This window comes from Eurypyga helias, unplaced genomic scaffold, assembly GCF_000690775.1.
Source record: "Eurypyga helias isolate BGI_N326 unplaced genomic scaffold, ASM69077v1 scaffold7426, whole genome shotgun sequence".
Lineage (NCBI taxonomy): Eukaryota > Metazoa > Chordata > Aves > Eurypygiformes > Eurypygidae > Eurypyga > Eurypyga helias.
In genome coordinates, this window is record NW_010258474.1 from 1 (window position 1) to 24,547 (window position 24,547).

General features: G+C 43.4%; 1 protein-coding gene across 1 annotated transcript; it reads right to left on the reverse strand.

The window, feature by feature from the left end:
- Window positions 1–106: 106 nt before the first annotated feature.
- On the reverse strand, window positions 107–24,163 carry FANCL (Fanconi anemia, complementation group L; the record flags this gene model as incomplete). Its single annotated transcript, XM_010154336.1, has 12 exons — window positions 107–217; window positions 527–643; window positions 1,409–1,490; window positions 1,581–1,626; window positions 1,873–1,956; window positions 2,949–3,099; window positions 8,418–8,486; window positions 14,444–14,540; window positions 20,496–20,593; window positions 22,031–22,087; window positions 23,093–23,153; window positions 24,105–24,163. Coding segments are annotated over 12 exons (1,032 nt in total), but the record flags the coding sequence as incomplete, so codon positions are not given.
- Window positions 24,164–24,547: the final 384 nt, after the last annotated feature.

The following is a 24,547-nucleotide window of genomic DNA, read 5'->3' on the forward strand; positions in this document are numbered from 1 at the left end:
TGCACTTGGCCTTGTTGAACTCCTTCCCCTTATTCACCGTGTAAGGGGAAGGTGGTAGCCACACGTTCCACTTTACAACTGCCCCTGTTACAGTGTTTGCCTTTACCGCAGCGACCACGCGCGCTCCGTCACTCGCTTTCCTTACCTTGTTACAGTACGGACATTCGCCAAAGATGACGTTAAAACTCTGCCTGCTGGAAGGGAGCCCTTGGAGCCACTGCAACACAAGCGGGGTAGAATTCACCTGGGTTTCGTATCAAACCTAAGAACCACCTGTTACCAGGGATTTTCCAAGCAGAGCTCATTCGATCAACGTCTGACACGGCGCGTGTCACGCCAGAGCCCGAATAACCATGACGCGGGGCAGGTTCCCTCCCGCAGGGAGCTGTTTAGGAACTGTGGGTTAGGAGGCAGGAGGAGGCCCAGTGGCTGCTGCAGCACGCCGTACAGTTCAGGTGAAGTGGGCAAAGCTTATTCTGTAGAACGTGTGAGCTAAGGAGCCGGTCTGTCCCCTGCACGCCCTTACCTCATAGAGGCAAGCCTGGTGAAAAGGCTGCCCGCAGCGGGGCTCATCGCACACCTGATCCGGGGCGGCGCCATCCAGGCGGTAGGCATAGCAGATCCCACAGTCCCGAGCAAAATCCTGAAAACACCAGAGGTCGGAGCTTGGAGTACAGCTAAAGGAGGGAACAGGGCTGGGAACACAGAGACCAGGGCCACCTCTTTGTCTGTGCTTCTGCACTTTCTGTTCCTCAGGATTACTGACCCTTTTGCCCTCAGCCTATCTATTTACGCCCGCGGGGTATGAAGAGAGACCGGCTGCCAGATGGCCAAGGCTTTCCTAGTTAGATGCTGTCCTCCCCCGGACTCCTGTCTGGTTTGAGGAGCCTTTTCCTACTCCTGGGCCCCGCCGTTTCTCCTTTAACGTGGGCAGTGCACGCGAGACCTCGCCATCAGACGTGCATTTGAGTTCCCCAAGTGAAAGCAAAGCTGGTAAATCCGGCGTTACAGCATCGTCAAAAATTAATTCCGAGTTTGCTTGAAATGCCCCAGTATTTGGATGGCCTCTTGTCCCCCCTAAGCAGCTCTTCCTAATTAGAACTTAAGTCAACAACATCCGTAACAGAATGTTTGGATTCTCCACATCTCATTAGCTCCTCGGGAACTTCCTCATTCCCTTTTAACAGCGATGCCCGTTGTCAAGCGGCACCGAGGCCACAGGAGAACGCGCTGTGCACCTCTCATCAAGAGTTAACAAGCTCTGACAATGGCTGCTTGAAGTCCAGAAGTCCTTATGACAATATCTTAATCCAATTAACTCTCTTCTTTCTGCCGGCACTTGGAAAGTGACCATTTGCATTTTCCTTATTCCTCAGTAAGAACCGATCATTCACAAAAAGCAACTTACGTTTTTTTCTAACACAGCACGCGACGGGAAATCAATTTCTAAGAGGTCTTTCAAGTTTTGTAATAAACTGATCTCTGGATCCCTGCGGGTGGGAGAGAGGGAGAAACAAAGTCAGCACGAGGAGTGGCGAACACCAGTTCCGGATCAGACCGGAGGTATTCCAGGTGCTTACCACAGGTGCATGTTGCTGTTCAGCTTGGTTCTCAAAGGGTTAGCCGCTGCAAACAAGGCAGACGATCGGTATCAGACACAGGGGTCCCCCTACGCTGCGCGAGGGAGGCACTGGAAGAAGGGGCCGCTCCCCGAGCGCACCGGCATGCCGTGGATTCAGGCTGCCGAGAACCTCGGCATCGGCCGTGTGAAACGCCCCGACGCAGGTATCCAGCCTAATTCCTGGCTCTGCTGCAGCAGAGTTTGCCCCAGGAGCCTGACACGGCTTCCGCTGGTGTCGGCTGCTGCCTTACCGTGATCTGCTCCGAGGAAGTAACACTCGGGGAGCGTGTTTGGGTGGCGAGGATCTACCTCCACGTTCACCGAGACGTTGTTCCCTACAATGGGAAAGCAACACGGTCACAGGAAGCTTCTCCTTCCAGTCCAGTATTTGGAAACGGAAACATTCACCTTTGTGTAAAAGCAGGTTTGAATGGGTTAATTCAGGCCGGTTTTCCTCACTACAGATGCTAAAGAAGTTGGTAGGTATCCAAATGAACGGTAAAAAATGCCAGTATATATTCAATATTTCCATTCCAGTGGACTGTAATTAAAATAGCCACTGATGAATAAACCCGCCAGCCTTGCATTTCTCACAGACGGGTCCTCACCCCAACACTTGGGCTTCTTTCTGAACAACCCCCCTCGAGGTAGATGACTTCATCCGTTTGACATCTCGGTGACATTCTGAAGGTTGTAACGGGTAGTAATTCAGCTCCGATGCCCAAAAGAGAAGCGCAAAGACGACACCAGGCAGTAAAAGCCAGTCCCCTCCACGGCATCTCCTGGGCCGTTTGTGAAACAGCAAGGGTGGTTCTTGTTTCAGGTGGTCACACTCCAAGCCTCTAACCTCCTCCCTTCTCTCCTTTCCTGTCCTTCCCACCTGCCTCTTTTAACCCCCTTTTCTCCCTCCCGGCTGCACTCCGAGATCCCTTTCACTCCTCCAGTGCAGGATCAATCGAAAGCAACCGTCTATTAAAAAATCTGGGATTTGTGGATGGGAGAAGGGCTGCACCTGAGCCGGTATTTTACAAATACTGGTTTTTCTAGGGCTGTCATGCAGGTCCTCGGGTTTTGGCAATTCCATGTTCATCATTTACAAATACACAGTATTTTCCCATAGAAACTTCCATTGTACGTAACACCATAAAGTTGTAATTGATGCCCTAAACAGGTCTGGGGAGGTTGTTTTTCCAAATACACCAAGTAAAGAGAGATGTGTCTTGCTGGCTCAATTCCCTCCTTTCCTTTTCCTCCCTCCAACCACCCGGTCAGATCGGCAACGCAGAGCAGCACCCCGCGGAGTTCTGCTTCTCAAACCTTGCCATACCTATTGCAATTCTCCTTGTCGTAGCACTCCGCGTGGGATTTTCTGGCTCAAGCACCCACGTCTTCCCATCGATTTCATCCATGGCATCCCAGAAGTCTTTCAGCGATTCTAATGCCGCCAGGAACTGGTTATAAATGTCTAGTAAGGAGTTCTAAGAAAAGCAGAAATCTCAGTAAGTTTCAGGCAGTTTCCACTGACAGCCAGGCAGAATATTCCCAGAGCAAAGCGGGGCGGTTGTGTGCAATCCCGCGTGTGCCCAGCCGTACCACGGGAGCACCAAGCGCTGAACCTCACAGACTTTTTAGGCGGAGCATCCCGAGGAACAGCCGCGTGCTGAGTGCCGCCCAAGCTCCCTAATCCTGGTGCGGGTTGGGACATCCATACGCCAGTGGTTTATAGTCTTTTCCAGAAAACTTCTCGGAAAACTGGTAACAGCGACTAATTTGCATTGTAGCTCGTAACAAAATACAGCAAGTTTAGAGCAAAAATCGTCATCATCTGCTACTGAACCAGCAACATTCTGGTATTTTGCCTCTGCTTCGGCTGAGGGCCGCGGCACCAAATGTAAACAGCACAGAGATACCCACATGGCTCAAGTCGCTTGCTTACTCTTTTAAAGACTCTGAGAAACAGAGTCATAATTATCTCAGAATTCGGCAGTATCAAACCTGGTACTTAACATCAGATTTCAAGCCGTGTAAATGCGGTACGAGGAGGAGAAACCGTCTAATAATCAGAGGATTACACTCAAGGGATTTCAATATTTGAGAGTGGATTAGATGGAATCAGAAAAATCTTTCATTATACAGCCCAGTACAGAGAACAGCAATGCAAAAGCAGCCCTTGGGAATCATCAGGGAGCACAGGAGGAGTAACTGTTTCCACAGGGAAAGCCGCCTTGGAGTGGAGCACGCAGCCGGCAGCCACGCTGAGCCCGCTCCAACCCAGCCGGGTCAAACTCTCCCCAGTAACTTGTTTTCTCCAACCGTTTGGTAGTGGGAAACTCAAGAGTAGAAAAAGAGGGATCCTTTGGAAGCGTTGCCACAGAACACGACTCAACAATGAAATCCATGAGGCCAGAATCGACACGGCTCCTCCGACCCAGATCCAGACGGAAAAGTGTGTCTGGAAAGGCAAAAGGGATGCGACAAGGGCCTGATTTCAGGTATCTGTTGGCCCGGGAACACGTTCTTGGGGTCAGAATGAACCAGTCGAACGTGCGGGTCTTGAAGAGGGATTTTTCTATCAGTAACCCGGACTATGCAGGGCACGGTTTCCTTGGATCTCCAGTCACTGTGTCCTTCCTCTCTCCCCTGGACAAATAGCAGCTGACTGCACGAACACTCCCCGACAAAGAAATAGGATTTTTTAGATGAAGTAAGTTTTCCTATTTTCTGCATACATTCTTTAGACAGAAACAGTGTAGCTTAGAAATAAAACGCCACATTTTTTCCTGCTGTTATTAAATTATATTAAAGTAGGGAAGCACTTAAGCAGCAAAGTGTGAACACTGCCAATCTCCCAATGTAACGCTTATTATCTTTAAAAGCATTTTGTTACTTTTATAATACCTGAAGTGATATAATAGTGTCAGTCACTTAACCACATCTTAGAGTATAATATCTTCATCTTAAGTACTATTATTTCCAGTATTTTAATAATTTTCACACAGTCCCGAAATGTGATCTTTTGTGCTCTGATGACACTTAAATTAATAGCATAATTTTCTGGTACTTGCAACAGTTGCTTTCCATTTTGATTTTTTTTTTTTTTTTAACATTTTTCCATATCACATACAGATAAATCCTCTAATAATCATTTTTATCTTTATCTTCCGGGAATTCAAAGGGTTTCAGTAGAAAAAAGAAACATCAAGGGATTATAACCCACAGATAAGTTTTAAAATCCAATTAATTTTAATACTAATTGTAATTTTTCAATGATGTTCCTTAAAAAGGTAGTTAAATCTCTTTTCTTAACGCACTGTTCATTTGATCTTATTTGCATGCCTCACTGATGTTGCCAGCTGTCTCCTGCCGTACACATAAATGCATCCACAGCTATTTAAATACATCACACGCGTGTCACGCCGATGGCGAAAGCCACAACCTTCCTTTTTGTCTGAGTGACCAACCAGGTCTTGGTCGTTGCCCGCCAGGAGAGAGGGCGACGGTGCTGTCTGCCTGCACTACACCAAGGCGGCCGCTCATGCCAAACAGCGCCCACTCTTTGGTTCTTGGGCACCCCGGTGCAAACGCACGAGAATCCGTACGGAATATGTCAAATATGCTCTAGCAAATAAGACAGTTCAGAGTCTGGGGTATCCTCGCTGGCTGCCCTGACTGCGGAATAACCAAACTGGTCCGTTGCTCCATCCCCTCTCTCTCTTGGGCCAGTGAAAATCAGGTATGCCGGGCCCCTCTGAGGGGAACGGACCTTCTCCTCTGCCAGGATCCAGTCCTGGCAACAGGTTGGTTTCCGTTTCCATGCTCTGCCCTCATCTCCAGCCCATCACTGCTAGCTCCTCACACCAACTCTCCCCTCCCACGCCGGTTGCTCCATTCCAACTGAAACACTTTTGCCCATACACTTTTTCCTTTGACGGAAGGAATAAGAAGGCACGGACGAAAAGTCGCTCTGCTCTCGGTTCTTATCTCCGGCGCCACAGGGGCTGGGAAGGACAGGGAGTCCCGAGTCTGCGCCTGCTACAGAACCCAGGAGGCCTTTTGGTGACTTTTAGGAAGGGCTGTGTGCCTATGAGGCAATTCCGCCGAATTTCACACACCCGCTCCAAATCCGGGATGAACGGAATATTAATCAAATGGCAGTAAGAACCTTCTAATTAAGGTAAATTCAGCACAATTTATTAAAATCTATTAAAAAAAGAAGATTAAAATGTGACCTTCATTCTGAGATACTTATTTTAAAATTCCCCCTAACACAAGCTTTACTTACCCAAAATAAAAGCAACTGCCAGTCCTCCTAATGGGAAAGGGGAAGGAGCCTAAACTACAGGTGCAGCATGTTACCTGCTCCCCACTTAGGAACCCACGGACAGAATGCATTCATTCATGAAGCGAGCGGTTGCTGGATGGAACAGGGATCACCTCTGTCCCCCACATAATTTATGACTCGAGATTTGTCTGGGAACTGTTTATTTCTCCCAAACACGGCGGTTTTGCCATTTTCCTTGGCGCAAATCAAACCGAGACACAGCACTCCGAACTCTTTATCAACCATCTCCGTCTTTTGTATTTAGAGATGCACGTAAAGCTGGTGCCTCCGAAGCTCCTTTGATAAGTAAAATCACAACTATGATGCATTTTATTGTGTTTTCATCAACATAACCACCGGATCCTCTCACTCGCACCGCTCTGCCCTCGGAATCTCGCACTGCTGCTTGGCTGGCTGGCTGCACGCCCTCATTAGTCATTAGTTTCCACTCTTACGACCTTCATGTCGCCCAGCCAGGTGGGCAGTGGTCAGTACCGCACCGCCCCCCTGACGCGAGGGCAGCAGAAGGGAGACGCGCCGAGAGCCGCCCGGCCGTGCTTACGCCGAAACGCGGAGGCAGCACGTTTGTCTGGTTATTTAGAAAAGAAAGAACGTAACTGGGATAAGTGGATGTTCTTGCACTTGTCATTGAGAAGCACTCTGCATTTATTTGGCACTTAGAACGGTAGCAGCAGCAGCAGCATTGCCCTTGGTGCTGATTTCTTACTACTCTAAAACGTCTCCTCTGAGCCAGAATGCACTGGCTGTTGCTGATCATGCTGTGAGACACCTGCACTGGCTACTAGGCTTGTCATGACGCACAAAACCCCACCATCTTCAGCTTGACATTGTGCAAGTTATAATTATTCATCCAAATGAACATGTCAGAGCAGCAGCAGCAGACCTCTCATCAGAGCAAAAGAAAAATACATCAAAACATTATCAACCCAGCAGGAAGACAGGGACCATAAGGAAAATTACCCATTTTTAATATGGATGCCATAAAGCCATGTCTATTATTATACAGAGGGGGAGGAGGGGAAAGGGAAAAAACCAACCACCCAACAACCCCTCAAGTTTAAAGACCACAGGCACTGAAAAGAACCTGAAATAAGCCACAGCGCACAGAAGGGGGTGGGACAAAAAAAAAAAAAAAAATCAATTACCTGTAATCTATTTATATTTTCTTTCACAGGAATTGATATTCCGACGGTGCAATTGCACGGCTTTAGTTTTACATTGAAGATGACCAACAAACACTAAAATTTAAGACCTGTCAGCATCAAAACTTCATCTAATTTTATGAGAAATAAGGCATAGCGTGTTCTTTTTCCCTTTTAGGAACGCAGATTTTCAACCACTTGAGGACCTGCTGAATTCCGCTACCAGTAGTGTTTCGGCATTGTCTAAGCTTAACCCTTACTGCGCCGCGGCGGGAAGTTGGAGGTTAGAAACAGTACTTGAAATCCCTCTGGCAGTATACGGAATCCAGTATAATTTAAGGGAAAACCAGCACCTGTTTCAACTGTCCCAAGCCACGCCAGAGAATCAAGCCCTACAATTACAGGGGAAACAAAGCATATTTTTCATTTGTAGGGGGCCATTCTTGCAGTTATTTCCTCCAGATCTCCTTCCGGGGGACCTGGGGCACCACACAAAACCTTGAGCTTCGCAGTCAAAACCACACGCCCGCCTTAGGACCCTTGTGATGCAATCTCTCAGCCACCTTCCCTGCCTGCGTTCGGCACCACAAAGCCCGGCTCTAGCGACAGGCAGGAATCCCCACGCGGGCTCCAACTACGGAACGCCAACATTTACGTCAGATCGGTTTTCCCAGGTGAAATGAAACGAAACACCAACTATTTTCTAGAGTTATTTTATGTGAACTTACACCTAAGTGGTCACATTTCAATCTATTTAGTCAAGTACACGTGCTCTATTAGGGGAAAGAGAGACATGAAATGATGCCAGAGAGACTGAAAAAAGCCAATGGCTCTTGGTTCTTTGTCTTGACCAAATCAGTTATGCTGCCAAGTCGGAATTCTAGCAAGTGCTTTCCCGTTGTTCTTTTGATTGCAATGGAACAAGTTTGATTTTCATCCTCTGAAAGCCCCCATCAAAACCAGAGGATAACAAAACAGGGGACGCCTTTTTTTTTTTAGTGTCAGTCACCCTTAGAGCGTGCTGCTTCTTCTAAGACAATAACTCCTCCTGCCTGTATTTTCCCAGTAGCGTTCCCAAAGACAGTCCAGCAGCACGAACAGCTTAAGGAGAAAACACCCCAGCCAGCGTGAGCGCAAAGGAATGTCTCTACCTAAACCACTCGTAAGGAATATGGGGGCCAGTACCGTTGCGTTTATGTAAGCCTGGAGAAAAGCAAAGCGCGCACAGGGGACAAAAGCTGGCGTTAAAACATAAGGTCCAGCCCCTCACAAGGCTCAGCTGCTACGAGAAGAGCACAGTACAGCAGTTTACCTGAGGCATCCAGGAAATGGCAAACTGAACGGGAAAATCCACAAGGCAATCCGGTGGTTCTGTTGGATACTGAGGGAGAGAAAGAAAACACAGGTTTTTCTTCTTTTCTTGTAAGTGATTTAAAGCCAGACTGATACTCAGCTGCCAAATTTGATAATGGAATACGAGTGCTTCAAGCATCTTGAGAATGTGGCTCTTGGAGGACACAGCATGCAAAGCATTTTCAGAAACAGTTATGAAAGTTGATTATCATTTAAAGAAGAAATCTACATATCAGTATTTAGTAAAGGCAGGTGAATCAGCTTCTTCTGTCCCGTGTTCACAACGGCACATTAAAAAAGAACTTAAGACAGAAAAGATCAAATATTAAAAAGAAATTCTCCTCAATTACCTGCAGTGCGTAAGTTGAAAAAAAAAAAAAACCACCATTCATGAGTCAAGAACTAACTTTCATTTAAACTAGAGTATCTGCTCTGATTGACCAGATTTTTTTGTTTTGAAATGGAAAGTAATCAGAGTAAGTGCATTTAGAAAGAGCTGAATGCGCATACGCCCCAAATTAAAGGGTGTCGAGGAGGGAAAGAAAAATTAGCTGTATTAGGAAAACTGAAGCCATAAAAATAAAAGGTTTGGTAACTAAAAATAACCACTGACAATTCATTGCAGTAGCAAATCTATTGCTGTTCAGCAGCTAATATGAAACATGGGGGGGAGGAAACAAAACTGTGTTTGCTGAAAATTAGAGCAGCAAAGGAAAGAAACATCTAATTACAAATAAATTGCGTCTTCTCCAAGGGCACCTATCCAAAATTTTATTCACCTGAGCAGCTGCTTCCTTCAGTTGTATGCAACTTTTCCACCACTGCCAATGACACTCACAGCGGTTTCACAGAAATCCTATCAGTACTGCACCAACCGCCAACACAAGAAAACTTTACAGAGGATCTTATTTGGGGGAAAAAGTAGTCCCAGCTTCCTCACAGAATTCGAGGGAGTTAAGACAAAGAGGCAAAGTTTAGTTGTGCTGCTGCTGTAACCATTCTCCATCTGAAGTAAACCTCTGGACGTAGGCACTGCCCTCAGTTACCAGCCAACTGGCAATCAATTTATCAGAATTCTTCTAATGTGTCTTTATTTTATGTAAAATTAAATTCTACAGTAATTAGCTTCAAACTGCTAAGACAGAGAGCAAAAAAGAGACATAGCTTCCCCAGAGCAGCCATTCTTCATTGCTTTGATTTTAATAATCATCTAGTGGCTTTATGGTTTCACAGAAGCTTGATTTAACTTGCTTTTTAATTTGCCTGCATTTGCAGTTTCCGTTCAGTGTCCACTTTCTGAAGACAACTCCTACAACGTGAGCGCCTTGTGCCGTACCTCTGTTCTGCCTGTCTGCCGCCAGTGTGGTAACGGTGGCAGAGCAAGAGGAGCCAAACAACCCAGTTGGACAGGAGGCGCTTCCAACTTCGCAGTGCGGATCCGCAAGAGCTCTTACCGCTGTGTGCGCTGGCAGCCGGAAGGCCCACCGTATCCTGGGCTGTATCCAGAGCAGCGTGGCCAGCCGGGCGAGGGAGGGGATTCTGCCCCTCTACTCTGCTCTGGTGAGACCCCACCTGGAGTGCTGCGTCCAGCTGTGGAGCCCTCAGCATCAGAAGGATATAGACCACTTGGAGCGAGTCCAGAGGAGGCCACGAAGATGATCAGAGGGCTGGAGCACCTCTGCTATGGGGACAGGCTGGGAGAGTTGGGCTTGTTCAGCCTGGAGAAGAGGAGGCTCCGAGGAGACCTCATTACAGCTTTCCAGTATCTGAAGGGGCTACAAGGGTGCTGGGAGAGGACTTTTTACAAGAGCCTGTAGTGACAGGACAAGGGGTAACGGGTACAAACTGAAATCAGGGAGGTTTAGATTAGGTATCAGGAAGAAATTCTTCCCAGAGAGGGTGGGGAGGCAGTGGGACAGGTTGCCCAGAGAAGCTGTGGATGCCCCATCCCTGGAAGGGTCCAAGGCCAGGCTGGATGAGGCTTTGAGCAACCTGGTCTAGTGGAAGGTGTCCCTGCCCATGGCAGGGGGGTTGGAACTAGATGGTCTTTAAGGTCCTTTCCAACCCAAACCATTCTGTGATTCTATGATTCCTTCACGGGGGCATTGCTGGGCTGCTCTTGCAGTGTCAGTGCTCTTCTAGGGCAGATACCATTTTTATGCAATATTTCCATTCTTGCGTAGACATGAACTTGTTTTAAGCATATAAAAGCGTTAAGCCAGAATGATTTCTCTGTAGGAGTGGTTTTAGGACTACCTGGCTGAAATCCCAGCAGCGCCAGCCAATCACGTGTTTACTCTCTTGGGAAGTCATTTTGTAGGGTGCCACTGAACGAGCGCTCGCAAACAGATTCCATTTGCTAACTTCACGTTACTTAAAAAAAACCCCAAGCAGCACTTTTTCCCTGCATTTTTAGTCAAATTTCCAGGTGCACGATACCGTACTGCGCACCAGGTAGATGCCACGTACTACGGAACAATGGCTCTGTGCCTGCGTACGGAATGTGTTCAGACCTTGCAGAGTGAATTCCTATATGAAATGAGGTGAGCAATTCCCCAGGAGACAGTACGTAAAAACCTGAACCAGAGCAGGTCGGTGACATCGCGTTGCCACGGTTACATTCAGGTGCGTACGTCAGAAACCTGTGGCACATCACTTGGCCAGCACAGCCAACTGTGACCGGCCTGTTCTCAGTTCTTCCAGGTTTGAACTGATCGCCCCAGGTTTCCAGGACACTTTACAAACACAGTCTACAGAGAGCAAGTACTTTGAAAGGACAGTTGCTAGCACAAAGCACATCAAGACAAGGATAACTGTTGCCCAGAGAAGCTGTGGATGCCCCATCCCTGGAAGTGTCCAAGGCCAGGCTGGATGAGGCTTGGAGCAACCTGGTCTAGTGGAAGGTGTCCCTGCCCATGGCAGGGGGTTGGAACTGGATGGGGTTTAAGGTCCCTTCCAACCCAAACCACTCTTTCATTCTGTGAGTCTATAATAGGTGGAAACATTTGACAGCACATTAAGGAAAAGCCTCCAAAACACACCCAGACTGTTAAGAATGACAGCAAAGGAGTATTTGGGGGATTATCACCACACACAAGGTTAAGCTCATGAAAAGAGTTTCTGAAACCACGTTATTGAAGAGTTTCTTCATGAAGAGGTTGTTGCAGGCTCCACTCATCTCGCCATACGGCATCCGTGAGGACAAGGCTGGACAAACCAATCTGCCAGAATACCGACTACAGCCAGCAACACATACCGGGGAGGAGAGGTTTACCTGGCGCACCAACCTTAACCGAAGAAACAGCAGAGCAAAAATGGGCATATTCCAGCAAAGCAGGCTATCAAAAGGAATCCCTTCCAAAAATACCCCAGCGAAGTCTTTTCAAACGTGCAACGTATACGAAGGAAAAATCAAATCCCCATGTCACCAAAACCACGTTTCACATACAAATTTTCTCTCGTGGCCAGTTGAAATGCCAGACATGGTTTAGAAAGGACAAGCAATTGATCCTTCAGCGTAACAATCACTTGGGGGAAAAAAAAAGAAAGAATGTAAAGATTGATGATGCCTTGTTACAACACCTAAGTTGGATAATCTAGTCTCTTTATTACTCCGTATCCTTACTTGCTGGTTGGTGCTTTCTGCTGCTACAAGGAGTCTCAACTTCAGATGTTTCATTACTATAAAGAACACATGCAGCTTTGGTCAAGAACAGACAACAACAATCTCGGTTCCCCTCACAGGGCAGTGATGTTAAGGCTGAACAGACCCAGCCAATGCCCGAGCGTGACAGTGTTTGACCACAGCAGCTGCTGGGTAAAAATGGGTGCTGCACTGCGGGTTTTTTCTGCACTTCTGTATTTCTAAATGGTTAAAATTCTTCAGTCACCATAAAAACCACAAAAAAACAACTTAGGGGTAAAGGCTGCACTAAATTTCTAATGTCACAGAATCATAGAATCACAGAATGGTTTGGGTTGGAAGGGACCTTAAAGCCCATCCAGTTCCAACCCCCTGCCATGGGCAGGGACACCTTCCACTAGACCAGGTAGCTCAAAGCCTCATCCAGCCTGGTCATACTAAGTATGGGGTCGCAGCTCCCTTACAGACCCTGGCAATACCGTCGGGTTACCCTCCTCCCACATTAGAGGCCATAATGGTACGGGCCGATACACATTTTCCACCAATGTATTTAATGGACTGACTAGCAAATTACACATTTGTTACTCTGGGCAGGGACAACAGGTTTACTCTTTTTTTACAAACCCGGCCTAGCAACCTCAATTCCCTAACAGTACTTTTTTCCACAGTCTCCTCTTTCCCCTCTAAGGTAAAATTAGCTTGCCTTATGTAAAACTAAAAACCTCCTGGTATTCAAAGGTGTCGTGGTTTAACTCCAGTCAGCAATGATATACCACGAAGCCACTCTCACACCTCCCTCACCCATCCTCCTTCTGCGGAGGGGAAAATTGAGGAAAAAGACAAGGAATGTCGTAAAATTGGCCTAAGAACTATTTACTAATTGGATATAAATGAATTATCTATATAAACCAATATATAACAATACTACTATTAATAATAATTGAAAATAAAACCTGCTACACTTGCTCTCCACCCACCAACTGACGCACAGCCAAGTCCCGAGAAGTGAGAATCAGAGCCTGAGAGCCGGAGCCCAAGAGCAATCGCAGCAGAGTCCAAGCGAGCCCCCCAAGCGACAGCACGACCGGGAAAAGGGAAAAACTGACACACTAAGTCACGAACAAACGAGCGAGCAAAAGAATTAGCAACAGAGTTAGTGAAGGAGTTCAGGAGCTACAGAGGAGTTAGCAAAGGAGCAAAAAGAGTTATGGCCCCCAGGCCCACTCCCTGCTCACGTACCAAGCATGACATACTAGGCAGTGAAATCCTCCCTCGGTCAGTTTGGGTCAGCTGTCTGAACTGTGTGTCCCCTACACTGCTTGGAGTGAGAAAGTTGGGAATGCAGCTGCAGTATCAGAAGCTGAGAAAGACACTGAATTTGGTGCAGGCACTCGCCAGCCCCAGCTAAAAAGACACCTTATCAGTACTGTTCTCAGACTAAATCCAGACACACAGCTTCGTACCAGCCACAGTGAAGAAAGTTAACTCTTTCCTGACTAAAACCAGCTCAAAAGGAATATGGATCTGAAGGTGAAATTTAATCTTAACAATACCGTGCCCAGGCCTCATCCCTTCAAGTTTATTATTCCAGAAGACAGACCAAGGATAGTCCCAAACAACATCAGACACTTTTGGATCCACTTTTTCCTCTAGACTGATTTTCTGAAGACATAAAATTCTATTACCATAAAATATGGTAACATTCTATTACCATAAAATTGCCACCATACAGCCCAGATATTTGTAGCTTCTGGGAAGAGATTTATTTCTTTAAATGAGAAATTATATGAAGAAACATTGCAATCTGAGTTCAGTTCTAAGTACGAGGAAGAATTAGAATTTTTCTCCTGCGCACACCATGCTTTGCAAGCCCTGTCAAAATCAGCCAATCATTTAGACTAACTAGAAAGAAGGAACTTCCTTCTGTAGTCAGTTTTTCAGAAATCTTTATACAGCTTCAACAGTAAGACTTGCTAAAGAAGCAACCCAGCATCAACTAATTCCTGTTACATGCATAGCCTCTGGATGGAGCAATAACGATCGAAAGTCTCCCAGATGGCTTTGTCTGTAATCCAGTACAATCACTGGAATATCATAAAGTGGTTTCCATGCGATGCTCAGTTTCATATGAAAAGATTCTTACAGGTAGCCATAACGCAATACTGGTTTTAAATATAGTTAAAGCCTGAAAACTCTCTCTTAAAAAAAAAAATCTCAAAAAAACCGCCCACCACTGTTATCTCACAGAACCAACAAACCAACCCTCCAAAATCCTTATGAATTAACAAAAAATCCATTTATTTCAAGGAAGCCTTAAAATATTTCCTCCCACATAAATTCACCTTGGCGTTTAACTTGAGAGTGATGAGGTGCTGTCGGCCACAAGAGTCTTCAGCTTTTAGCTTGACTGCGGTAAGGCCAGCGTCCACGGATGCGACTCTGGAAGAGAGAAGAAAACTCTAACAGCGCTGTAGGAAGTACAGTTTGTAAGTGTCTGCAACACCCTTATTAGTCTGTTACAAATATTAATCAGAGGAAGTCCTACATGCTAACTATTTCTGCTGTTCGAGATTTACTGCTGTTAATACACCAGTCTACTGCTTAATGCAGCCATATATCTTTGGGTTATTTACGACGAGTGTCAAGGCTCACGCTGTGGTCAGTGAGCACCGTGTTTCAGTTTTCCATCACTGGAACCTTTGACACACACAGCGTGTTCCTGTCAGCCTCTACTTATGTACACATTAAACTTCCTGTCAAATCTTTGATCCATTTCTGCAGTTTCTTACTGTATGAGACTTTTATGCTCTTGATTTGCTTTTCTCTTCAATGAAGTTCTCTTTTATTATCAATACTATTATTGTGGAAAATTCAGTGGATATTGGCTCATGTTCTGAAATGGATTTTCTGCAGAAAATAGTACCCAAACAGGTAGAAAATGAGTTATTTATGTTGATTTGCCTTCGTTTCCTGACAGTTTTACACAGTATACATGCACCCAAGCAAGTAGCAAGTACAGACTAAATGTAAATAACTTTTAAAACTTCTGACATGATCACTGACTCTTTGCTTAAGGCGTCACTGATTTGTGCTTCCCACAACAACGAACACAATTGTAAAATACATTGTTCTCTAGAAATATGTTCTGCTGAGTAGCTTCAACAACTGCCAAAAAGGTTCAAACTTCTCCATATATTTACCAGGGAACCCGGCATGTGGGAATTTTGGCGTTTTTACTGTGTCACTCTTGTATAGAGATAAGAAGCAGCCCAAGATTATCGTCCAACTTACCACCCAGACTGACGGAAAGGCCCCTCAGAGTTCAGAGAAAGCATCTGCTTGCCGACCTAAGTAACATTTATTTTTTTTTAAACCATTACACTCTAGCCCAGTCACTCCAGCCAGCGTGCTGGGGAAAACAGCTCTTTCAAGAGAAACTGGCAACGGCATTGTGGAAGCCTGCACAAGAAAAAGGAGACGTACGCCAAAGGGTGCGCACATTTCCAGGAAGGAAGTGCAAAGAAAAGCAAGTGATCTACACCAGTGACATCACCTCAATACAAGGGAACTGAAAAATACAGGGGGGAAAGCAGTAGTGGTAGTAAGTAGGGGAAGAGATGCATTATTTCATGCTTAACGCTGATTAACTTCAATGCAATAGGAAACAGTCCTGCAGACTCCTGGGGGTATTTTGGCACTCTTTTCTCCACAACAGTTGAAAGACGTACAAGTTTTGATAGAAGTGTAATTCTACCATAGTCAATTAAACTCAATTTATTTAGAAAGAATTAGAGCATTCAAAACAAAAAAATCCTTACTCCCGCTTTGTTCCAATTTTACCTCAAAACTGTATCACAAAGTTCTATAAAGCTAAGGAACTACCTACATCCCACCCCTCCCTCCGCTGTCGCCTGGGATGGGCAGGTCCTAAGGCAGCAGCTAAGGCACAGAAGGGTCACTGCAACACAATACAAGGCAGCGCCCAAACCGAAGCACTACCAGTGCCTGCACCAATGCACCGTGAGGTCAGACAGCAAAAGAGAATGGAAAAACCAAAGGGATGCTGCCAAAGTGCTTCAGATTTAAAATTCTGACAGTCGTCTTGCCTGGGCGGCTTCGCCGCTGAGGTGCCAGAAAGGTATGGATTACAGTAGTTCAAAAAGGAACTAAGTTTGCAGGTCCTCACTCCACACTGGATGGGAGGGAACAAGATTTAAAATTAATTTTTATTTCTTAGGTACCAACAGACATACCTACGGTAACATTTATTTCTGAAATCCTTACGGATTCAGTACTTTCACACTCAGTTTGACAACCAGACAGCTGCTAAAATAAACGTATATACGTGTGTGTCTACCTACCTATTTAAAATATGAACATATACACACCGTTACATTAAAAATATAGCCACAAGATGATTATGTTCCATTATATTTGTAAAGAACCTTCACATTCACTTTTATTGACAGTGTAAATTAGACAAATTTGGAAAAAAAAAAGTAAGGAATTGGAAAAGGTGCCAAGAGTACCAGTAGGGGCTACCTGTTTAATTTTGTATGGAGGGATACATCACAAAGTGACTTTCATGTTCTCTCTGTTACTTTATTTTTAATGTATTTTTAGTTTTAGAATTTCTATTTAAAGAATCCTTTAAAAAATCAGTTTAAAGTGTAATTTCTACTGAGCTTTTATGTTTCTGACTCCAACAACGAGCCGCTAGAAGACGACAGCTGTTCAGGCTAAGCAACACCACACCTTTTAAGCATTATTCCTTGCAAACCATGTACTTAGAGGTTTTCTAGTAAAACATTCTCTTCCCTTTCAAACTTCTTCACAAACGGGAACACCAAGAAGGAAACACTTCTCAGACAAGGCCTGTACAGGGCTGAAGAATGCCCAGAACGAAAATTCACAGCTAGCCTTTCTTCTTCTCAACAGATAAACTGCCTCCAGGGAACGAAGGGGGATTCAATTTTCCATTTAGGACAGAAAAAAGGAACTGAGTAGCTTTGGGGTACCTGTTCTGTAACATCACTCTACCGTTGGTTGGATACGAGGAGAGGAAAGGCTCAGTTCTGCGGGACTGGAGGAATTCGGAGAATAATGTAAAAGTTGTATGAACGTCTTCATATGACTGGGTAATCAAAGGAGGGATTGTTTACACAGGTGATATTTCAATTACGTAAACCTTTATTCCTCTGTAGGCTCCATCGTTTTTCCACAACAGACTCGGCAAGTATCAAGCAGAAGGTCATGGAGACTGGCGAGATCGTGACTCACACCACGGACTTCAGGTACTAGCAACCTTTATGAACCCACGTGAGGGTGATAAGAGTCCTTACAAATGCTTTACAGTCGATAATTTACGTTCCCAAGACGCTGTCATTGAATCAACTGGCGAAATTATGAGACAGTATGAGGACAGCCTACCCTGCAGTTTAATACTACATATGTATTCCACCTCTGCCGATTAGGTGTTTTTCCATGTTCCCAAAAGTATCCTCCTTTGAGCCCCTAAGCTGTTAGGACAGCCTTTAGTGTTGGAATAATGGTACAATTTTATAACCTGTTGAACTGTGACTTTTGTGTACAGCTGTCTGAATATGAAAGCATATTCACACCTCCCCACCACCTAAATTAGGTCAAAGAAGCAAGTTTTCTGCATCACAGAGAAAGTGGTTATACCTAATCACAGCAGCCTGCCCATTTCAATCCTCATTAGTTTGTATTTTCAGTGCTTTAGGAGGAAAGAGGTGCAAGATCATCGCAGAGAATGTCTTCAATTTGTTTCTCAGAAACTTCACATATTGCTTAGATAGAAGCCGTTGGAACACATTACATTTGTGCCACACCTGAAAGCTGCTTAACTCACTTCAGAGGTAAAGGAACCATAGCCTATCGCTTTGGTTCTCTTTCAGACAAAATTAACCTTCCCTCTTTCAGTTGGATTCAGATGCAGTCAGCTTCCAGCATGACCCAAAACTCACTAGGAAAAAGGAAACAGAGGGCCCACAACAAGCCAGTTCTCATTGAAGAACAAACCTGATCAGTAACGCCGGAGGCTTCTCAAGGTGTGAGCAGTGATTGGTCCTTACTTCAGCATGAAACACAGGCTTAGTTTTGTGCTGAAAGACCATACCAGAATGTTTTTAACTAACACGCAAATACACATCACCTCCAGCGCACAATCAGCCTAGGTGAAGAGGCCACCTTAGTAGTTCATTCTCACTGATGCACTTCAGATCACCACTCTGGGCTATGCCCCTTCCAACGCAGAGTAAACCAGACGTGAGCCCCTAGGTACAGCCCAGTCCTTTGATTAATGACTGGCTTCCCCCGCCAAAACCCCCCGCCCAATCAGAGACCTGATCTGTAACAAAGGTTAATCCAGAGGTGTATGTTTACTGCATTCCGTGAGCACGCTGGGCAGAAGCACAGCATAAACTGCGTGTCTACAAAACTGTCTTCTCCTAGAAACCAGGTCAAACCCTGCCCTAGACACAGGCTCTCTGATAACACACAGATGTGCTTTGTAACAATAAACCACTGGATGTTCTCTACTTACAGCAAGTCAGAAGAAATACATTTTCAGATAAGCTACTAAGTTGTTTTTTCAAGGTGTATTTTTAGTATATTTAGCTATACCCTATATTTATACATCAAATTACAAATATAGTACGTTTCATGTATTTGTCTTTAAAGTATATTTATTGTATGCCAGTGTCTGTTTCGCTGGCATGGACTTTTTGGGAGTTTTGGGGCTCTTTTATTTTAGGAGAACAGGCATGATTCAAAATTTATTTCCCATGTGTGTAGGAAATTTTAACTAATATTCGCAGACCTGAGTGAGAAATTTGAAGAGTATGTCATCAGCTGGCACAACTACGTACTTAATAATGGAAAACACTGAAAAAAAACCTCAGCTGATTTAACAAGGAAGTTTTAAATCTTTAAATAAAACTGGGCCTTCAAAGCAAATTCCTACTTAATCACGTTACTTATTTATATATTTAAATCAAGTGAGAAGACACAAAACTATTCTTAAACCCAAGGCTTCTTTAGTACACTGAGGAAAACAACTGCTTGTTGAAGGTAACCTGTCACCTAGATGAAGGTAGAAGTAGATTTGCTGAAAACCGTAAATGTAGACTTTAACTTTCAATTTTACTGAAACTGAGAAGTAGCTTCTCATTCAAAACTCTTCAACATCCTACACAATCCTTCATCTTAACCCCTTGAAAGGCGGCGCTGTGAGATTAACTGCACATTATTAGTTACAGACAGCCTCCAAATATATTTCCTAGATGCCTCCCTGCATAGATACCACCACCTTCTTCAACCCCGTGGAGGTCTCCTGGAGGTTCTGGGGGAAAGGACAGGTCAGCCCATTGCAGGTTCTCTGCTGGAGGAGTAAAAGCCTTCCAAGTAGTATCCTCTCCTAACGTGACATGGTATTAAACCAACCATTTTAGCTGGGGTGAAAAGATTCACTTCTAGCTCTCCTTTCCCCTGAAGATGACCTGAACTGTCACTTCTTGTTTCACAGACACTCAATTTATATTACAGCACCCAAGAAACCACGCTCTTGGGTGCACTGAGCCTCCGTCCTCAGGTGACACGGTTATGCTCTCCTTGTGCAGTAACCAACTTTTTTCCCCACTTGGAAATGTCCCCCTGCTCTGCCAAACATGGTCTGCTTGCTTGGTTTTGGAGACTAATGAATGCTTTTCAACAGCCCTCATCTTGGTCTGAATCCATCTGGGTAGCAAAGGATATATGAGAAATAATAATATCTGTTTCTCTGTGTCCCAGAGAGCTGGCTGTTTTGAAGCTGTGGATTTACGCCTTTCCAAATTCTCCCCTCCACTCACTTTTTTTTGTACATTTACCTTTTTGTGACTTTTCTATCTAAGGAGATCCTTGTGCTATGGACAGCAAGACAGAAATGTTCTTTAAAAATAATTATTCTAGTTCCAAAAAAGTATGAGCGGTTTTTATGAACGCACAAAGGCACACGATGATCAACCAGAGCATCGGGGAATAGTCAAAAAAGCTGTACTAAGCACAGAAAAGGAGGAAGGAAAAGAAGAGCTATAACAAGTTGTATTAAATTCATTTACTATGCCAACAGTTTATCAGTCAAAGATTTGATATCTTAGTAGTAGCATCTCACCTTTCAGGTCAGTTATTGGAGACTGAAAATATACCTTCAGTTGATACAAGTTTGTTGTTGTTTGTTGGGTTTTTTTAAATCAAAAACAAAGCAGCAGAGCTTTTAAATCAAAACCAGTGTGTGAACAGGGTAAATTGACAGAACAAGTACATTTGATATGTTCAACTCACAAATACAAAAGAGAAAAAGATATTGCCTGTTAAGAAATAAAATAAACATACTTATTCCAACCCAGTATTTCGAGATCTCTGACAAGACAGGAGTAGTATTCTGGTGGCCGTGGTATATGCAGGTCTTGTGTATTCTTTAAAGCAATTTCCTGTTTAAAAGAACATTAAAAACATCATTAAGAGAGGTTTCAATATTTTTGCATCTATTTAGTCATGTGATTTTTGCAATTCATTCATAAATATTAAGCTTATGTAAAATTAACTGTACACTGCATTTGTTTTGTTATAGCCTCCAGCTAAAGCAGACAAAGAAGCTGTTTGGTAAATTACTTCAGATACTGGTAATGAAAACATCTGCAATTTAAAAAAACCCACAGATGTTGACAACACAGTCTTCAGATGCAAATATCAAATGTGCCTCTTTTTCAGCTAATAAATTTGAAGTCAAGCATCTTGACTGAAAGAAATTTCAAAAGAAGGTTCTATTAAGCCCACAGCTGTCTCCTGGGCGCCACAGCCACAAAAGACGACACACGAAATCCCCCCCTATTATTTTTAAGTAGTTATACACAACTTTACATAGCAATCACACACACAAAAAAAAACATCGAATGAGTCTGTCAGTTTTAACATCATAGGATCCTAAAGAATAAGTTTTGGTACAGACACTCATCAACTATGCCATAATGCCTCAAACCCAAATTTTTATCAAAAAGGTAATCCCAGGTTACAGAGAAAAACAAAACCAAACCACATGTTCCACATGCGTGCTGTGCTACTCGTTCTTTAAAAGTGTACTTAAGTTAAGGTTCTGCTTACAGGACAAATATATACATTTTATAATTAAGTTATTAATTATTTTAAATAAATTTAAATAAAAATAAACAGAATATTAGTATAAGAATAACTTCTGCCCAGTTCTCACCCACTGCTTTCCATTGTTTTTACTCGCTGCATTGAGGATCCCCATTTCACTATTTGGAATGAATTATACTTTCATTGCATTCTCATTTTCTAAGTGCACGTGTATCCAGGAAAATAGATTGAATTAACTAGTATGAAATATTCCAGAACAGCCTCACATAGGCATCCTCATTCAGTCCTACTGCAAGCACCTTTTGCCTGGTTTAGTGTAACCCAGTTTGGCAGGGGTTGAACCACTAAAGGCATTCCCAGCACAGAGTCGTAGCGTAATACCAGGAGGGTATTTTTGTTGTTGTTTTGAAGACAACTCACCATGCTCGATCTGTAAGTTAAGCGAGGCGTAGGTAAGCCGCCTTTGCCAGGAACACTCAATGTGTTACTAACAGACAGAAACTGTCCGTTTCTTCTTGTTAACTGAAGACTTCGCTACTTTTCAATCCAAGATAGGAAAAACTTCCAAAAAAAAGCCTTCTGCGTTGGTTGTTAAAATCAAAAAGAATATTTATACAAATACTACATGAAGGCCATACACACCAAATCAGCTCTTCTTAAAGCAAACCCACACATCCACCTATCGAACAGCGGAGCGTAAAAGAACTGAGAGTGAAAACCAGAGCTGTAAGAACAACCCATCTCCCACATATACATATTCTGCCACTTACCAAAACAGTTTGCAGTTCCACCATAAAGCTGACAAGATCTGGACAGCTGTGCAACCTCTGGAGGGAAGACAGGAGCAGTTAATTTCCTGCAACTCAGAACTTCTAGTGGTAAACAATCTCAGTCTAAGTATCTATTTTTCTAGTGTTGTCAAACCAACTAATACCTCATGTTTAAATATTTCAATAACAGAACAGATCTCCCAGAGTACAGGAAACTACTGAAAATCAACCAGCACCTTTGTGACATCACGTCACATTACACGTTTATACAGTTTATGAAGTCTTCACACTTCACATATATATGAAGACATTTATGAAGTCTTTAGCCTTCACCAATGAGAACAGCAGCTTTGGAATCACTCAAAAACGTTCCTCAGTTGGTGACATTTCCTCTCTCCAGACCCGTCTGCTTTTAGATGCTGTGCAGAATTAAGGATCCCTGTCTATCTTCAGATGTGCTACACATCTGCACTTCCATTTCCTCAGCGGTGTATCTTTGGTTACTCCCAGCTCACAACCCTTCTTCTACAAAGGAGTGCACAGGCCACGAGTGTCTCAACACACGTGGCAAATTTGGAAACAAAATATTCGTTGTGACTGCAGGGCCGTTGTATCCTTGCTTCAGCTTCTTCTGGATAGGAAGGTTTAGCTTAGATTCCTTGGTTGTCTACAACACAGAATGAGCTAGATCTATCAAAAATTAATGTGAATTCTCTTCTCTGCATTATGAAGAGTTTGTAAAAATAAATATATAATAAAGGTGGGGAGAAAAAAAAACATTTCTACTTGAGAGATTAAAGAAAAATACCAGTAAAATGTCCACAGCCATTCATTAAAAACCGTTCTATCCCAATCTTCAATAAAATACAGATTGAATAACAATATTTACAAAATTCTATCCAGCTCTCTTTAGGTTGACTTGCAAATCCTCAAGCCTTTCAAAATAAGTCTTGGCTGTACAATGAGAATTCTTTAACACTTTTAGAATAAGCGTGTGAGCATCAGCTTTTCAGAGTTACTGTAAATGTACACATAACTGAAATGATTTCAAAAGTTGCATACCTGCTTTAAAATATGCCGATACCCATGCAGCATCTTCTTTAGGTGCCAGCTACACTCTATCCTAGATAAACAGTATTTTGTGTGAGTTTAAAATTCTCAGTACATAATTTTTAGAAGAGATCAGGAAGTCTGCTATACCACGACAGAAAAGTTTTTATTCAAAAAAACAAAGGAAGTAAACAATACTTCAAAATTTCTTTGAGTTTTCCAAGTTGTTTAGAACTTTCAAATGTCACTGTCTCAAAGCCCATTAAAAATTAAGCACTTACCTACAAAAGCCTCTGTTCTTTGCTGAAAACAACAACATAATTCTTGCAAGCTAATATGACTTCATAAAATATACCAATATCTAAAAATGATATCCTGAAAATGTCAAAGCTACCTATAATGAGGTTTTAAGTATGTGACCTAGACTGAAATGACGCTGTCGAACTCCACATCTGTTCGCAGTGCAGGCTGGCCCAGGCAGACAGCGAGAATGCAGTGTTAAAGCCAAATCCACGCAGGTGTGTGTGCACACAGTCCCACACGTTACTACCATAAACACTCACAGGAGTAAGAACGGGGCTTTTAAAGAAAAGTTGGGCAACACAAATTAATACGTATGAACAGGAAAGAGACAATGATGCTTGGCATATTCTCAAGCTGAAAAAGCTATCATTGCTTAAACTTTCAACTTTGCCCTGAATTTTCTGTTTTACAAAAGGTGACACATAAATAATCCGATTTAAATGAATATTTTCCCCAAGTCCATTGATTCACACATAAATACAACCAATTAATTACAACAGGTTTCAAAGTTAATTAACAACAAAATATTTTGATACAGGCAATGTTTATTCTCACCATTTATTAACACTGATTCTGTTGCGAGGTTAAGTTGAAACCAGTAAGAATTAATTACCAACAGTGATACTGGAAAAAATGATTCATACACATATCCATCATCGATTATATAAAAATAAATTTCTGTTACACACACTTAGAAATTGCTTTCACAAAACTATCTTACCTTGCATTTTTCAGTTGAAAATCCATTGGTAACAGTATCCTGATATGGAAGTCTCTACCCTTGAAAATAAAACTTTAGTTAACATGAAGCTCAGCAAAGAAAAATAGTTAGGCACTTGTGGGGAGTACTTCCCTTAACACTAGCTACTAGGACAGTTTGTCTTATCTGACTTTAAGAAATATTATTCAGAATTTCTTTGTTTAGGAAAAAAAGGAGCACGAGACAGGTAGAAATAATGCTGATAGTGATTCTGAAGTTAGAATACTCTAGACCTCTAACTCGCAGCATTCAATAAAAACTCTTCAACACCTCACATTTCATAAAGCAAAAATAATACCTTTCAGAAGAAAAAAAAACCAAAACCACAATCCAAGTCTGGACAAACCCAAGAATAATAATTTAATCCAAGTCACACTGAAGTACGTGAAAATCTGCCAACTCCA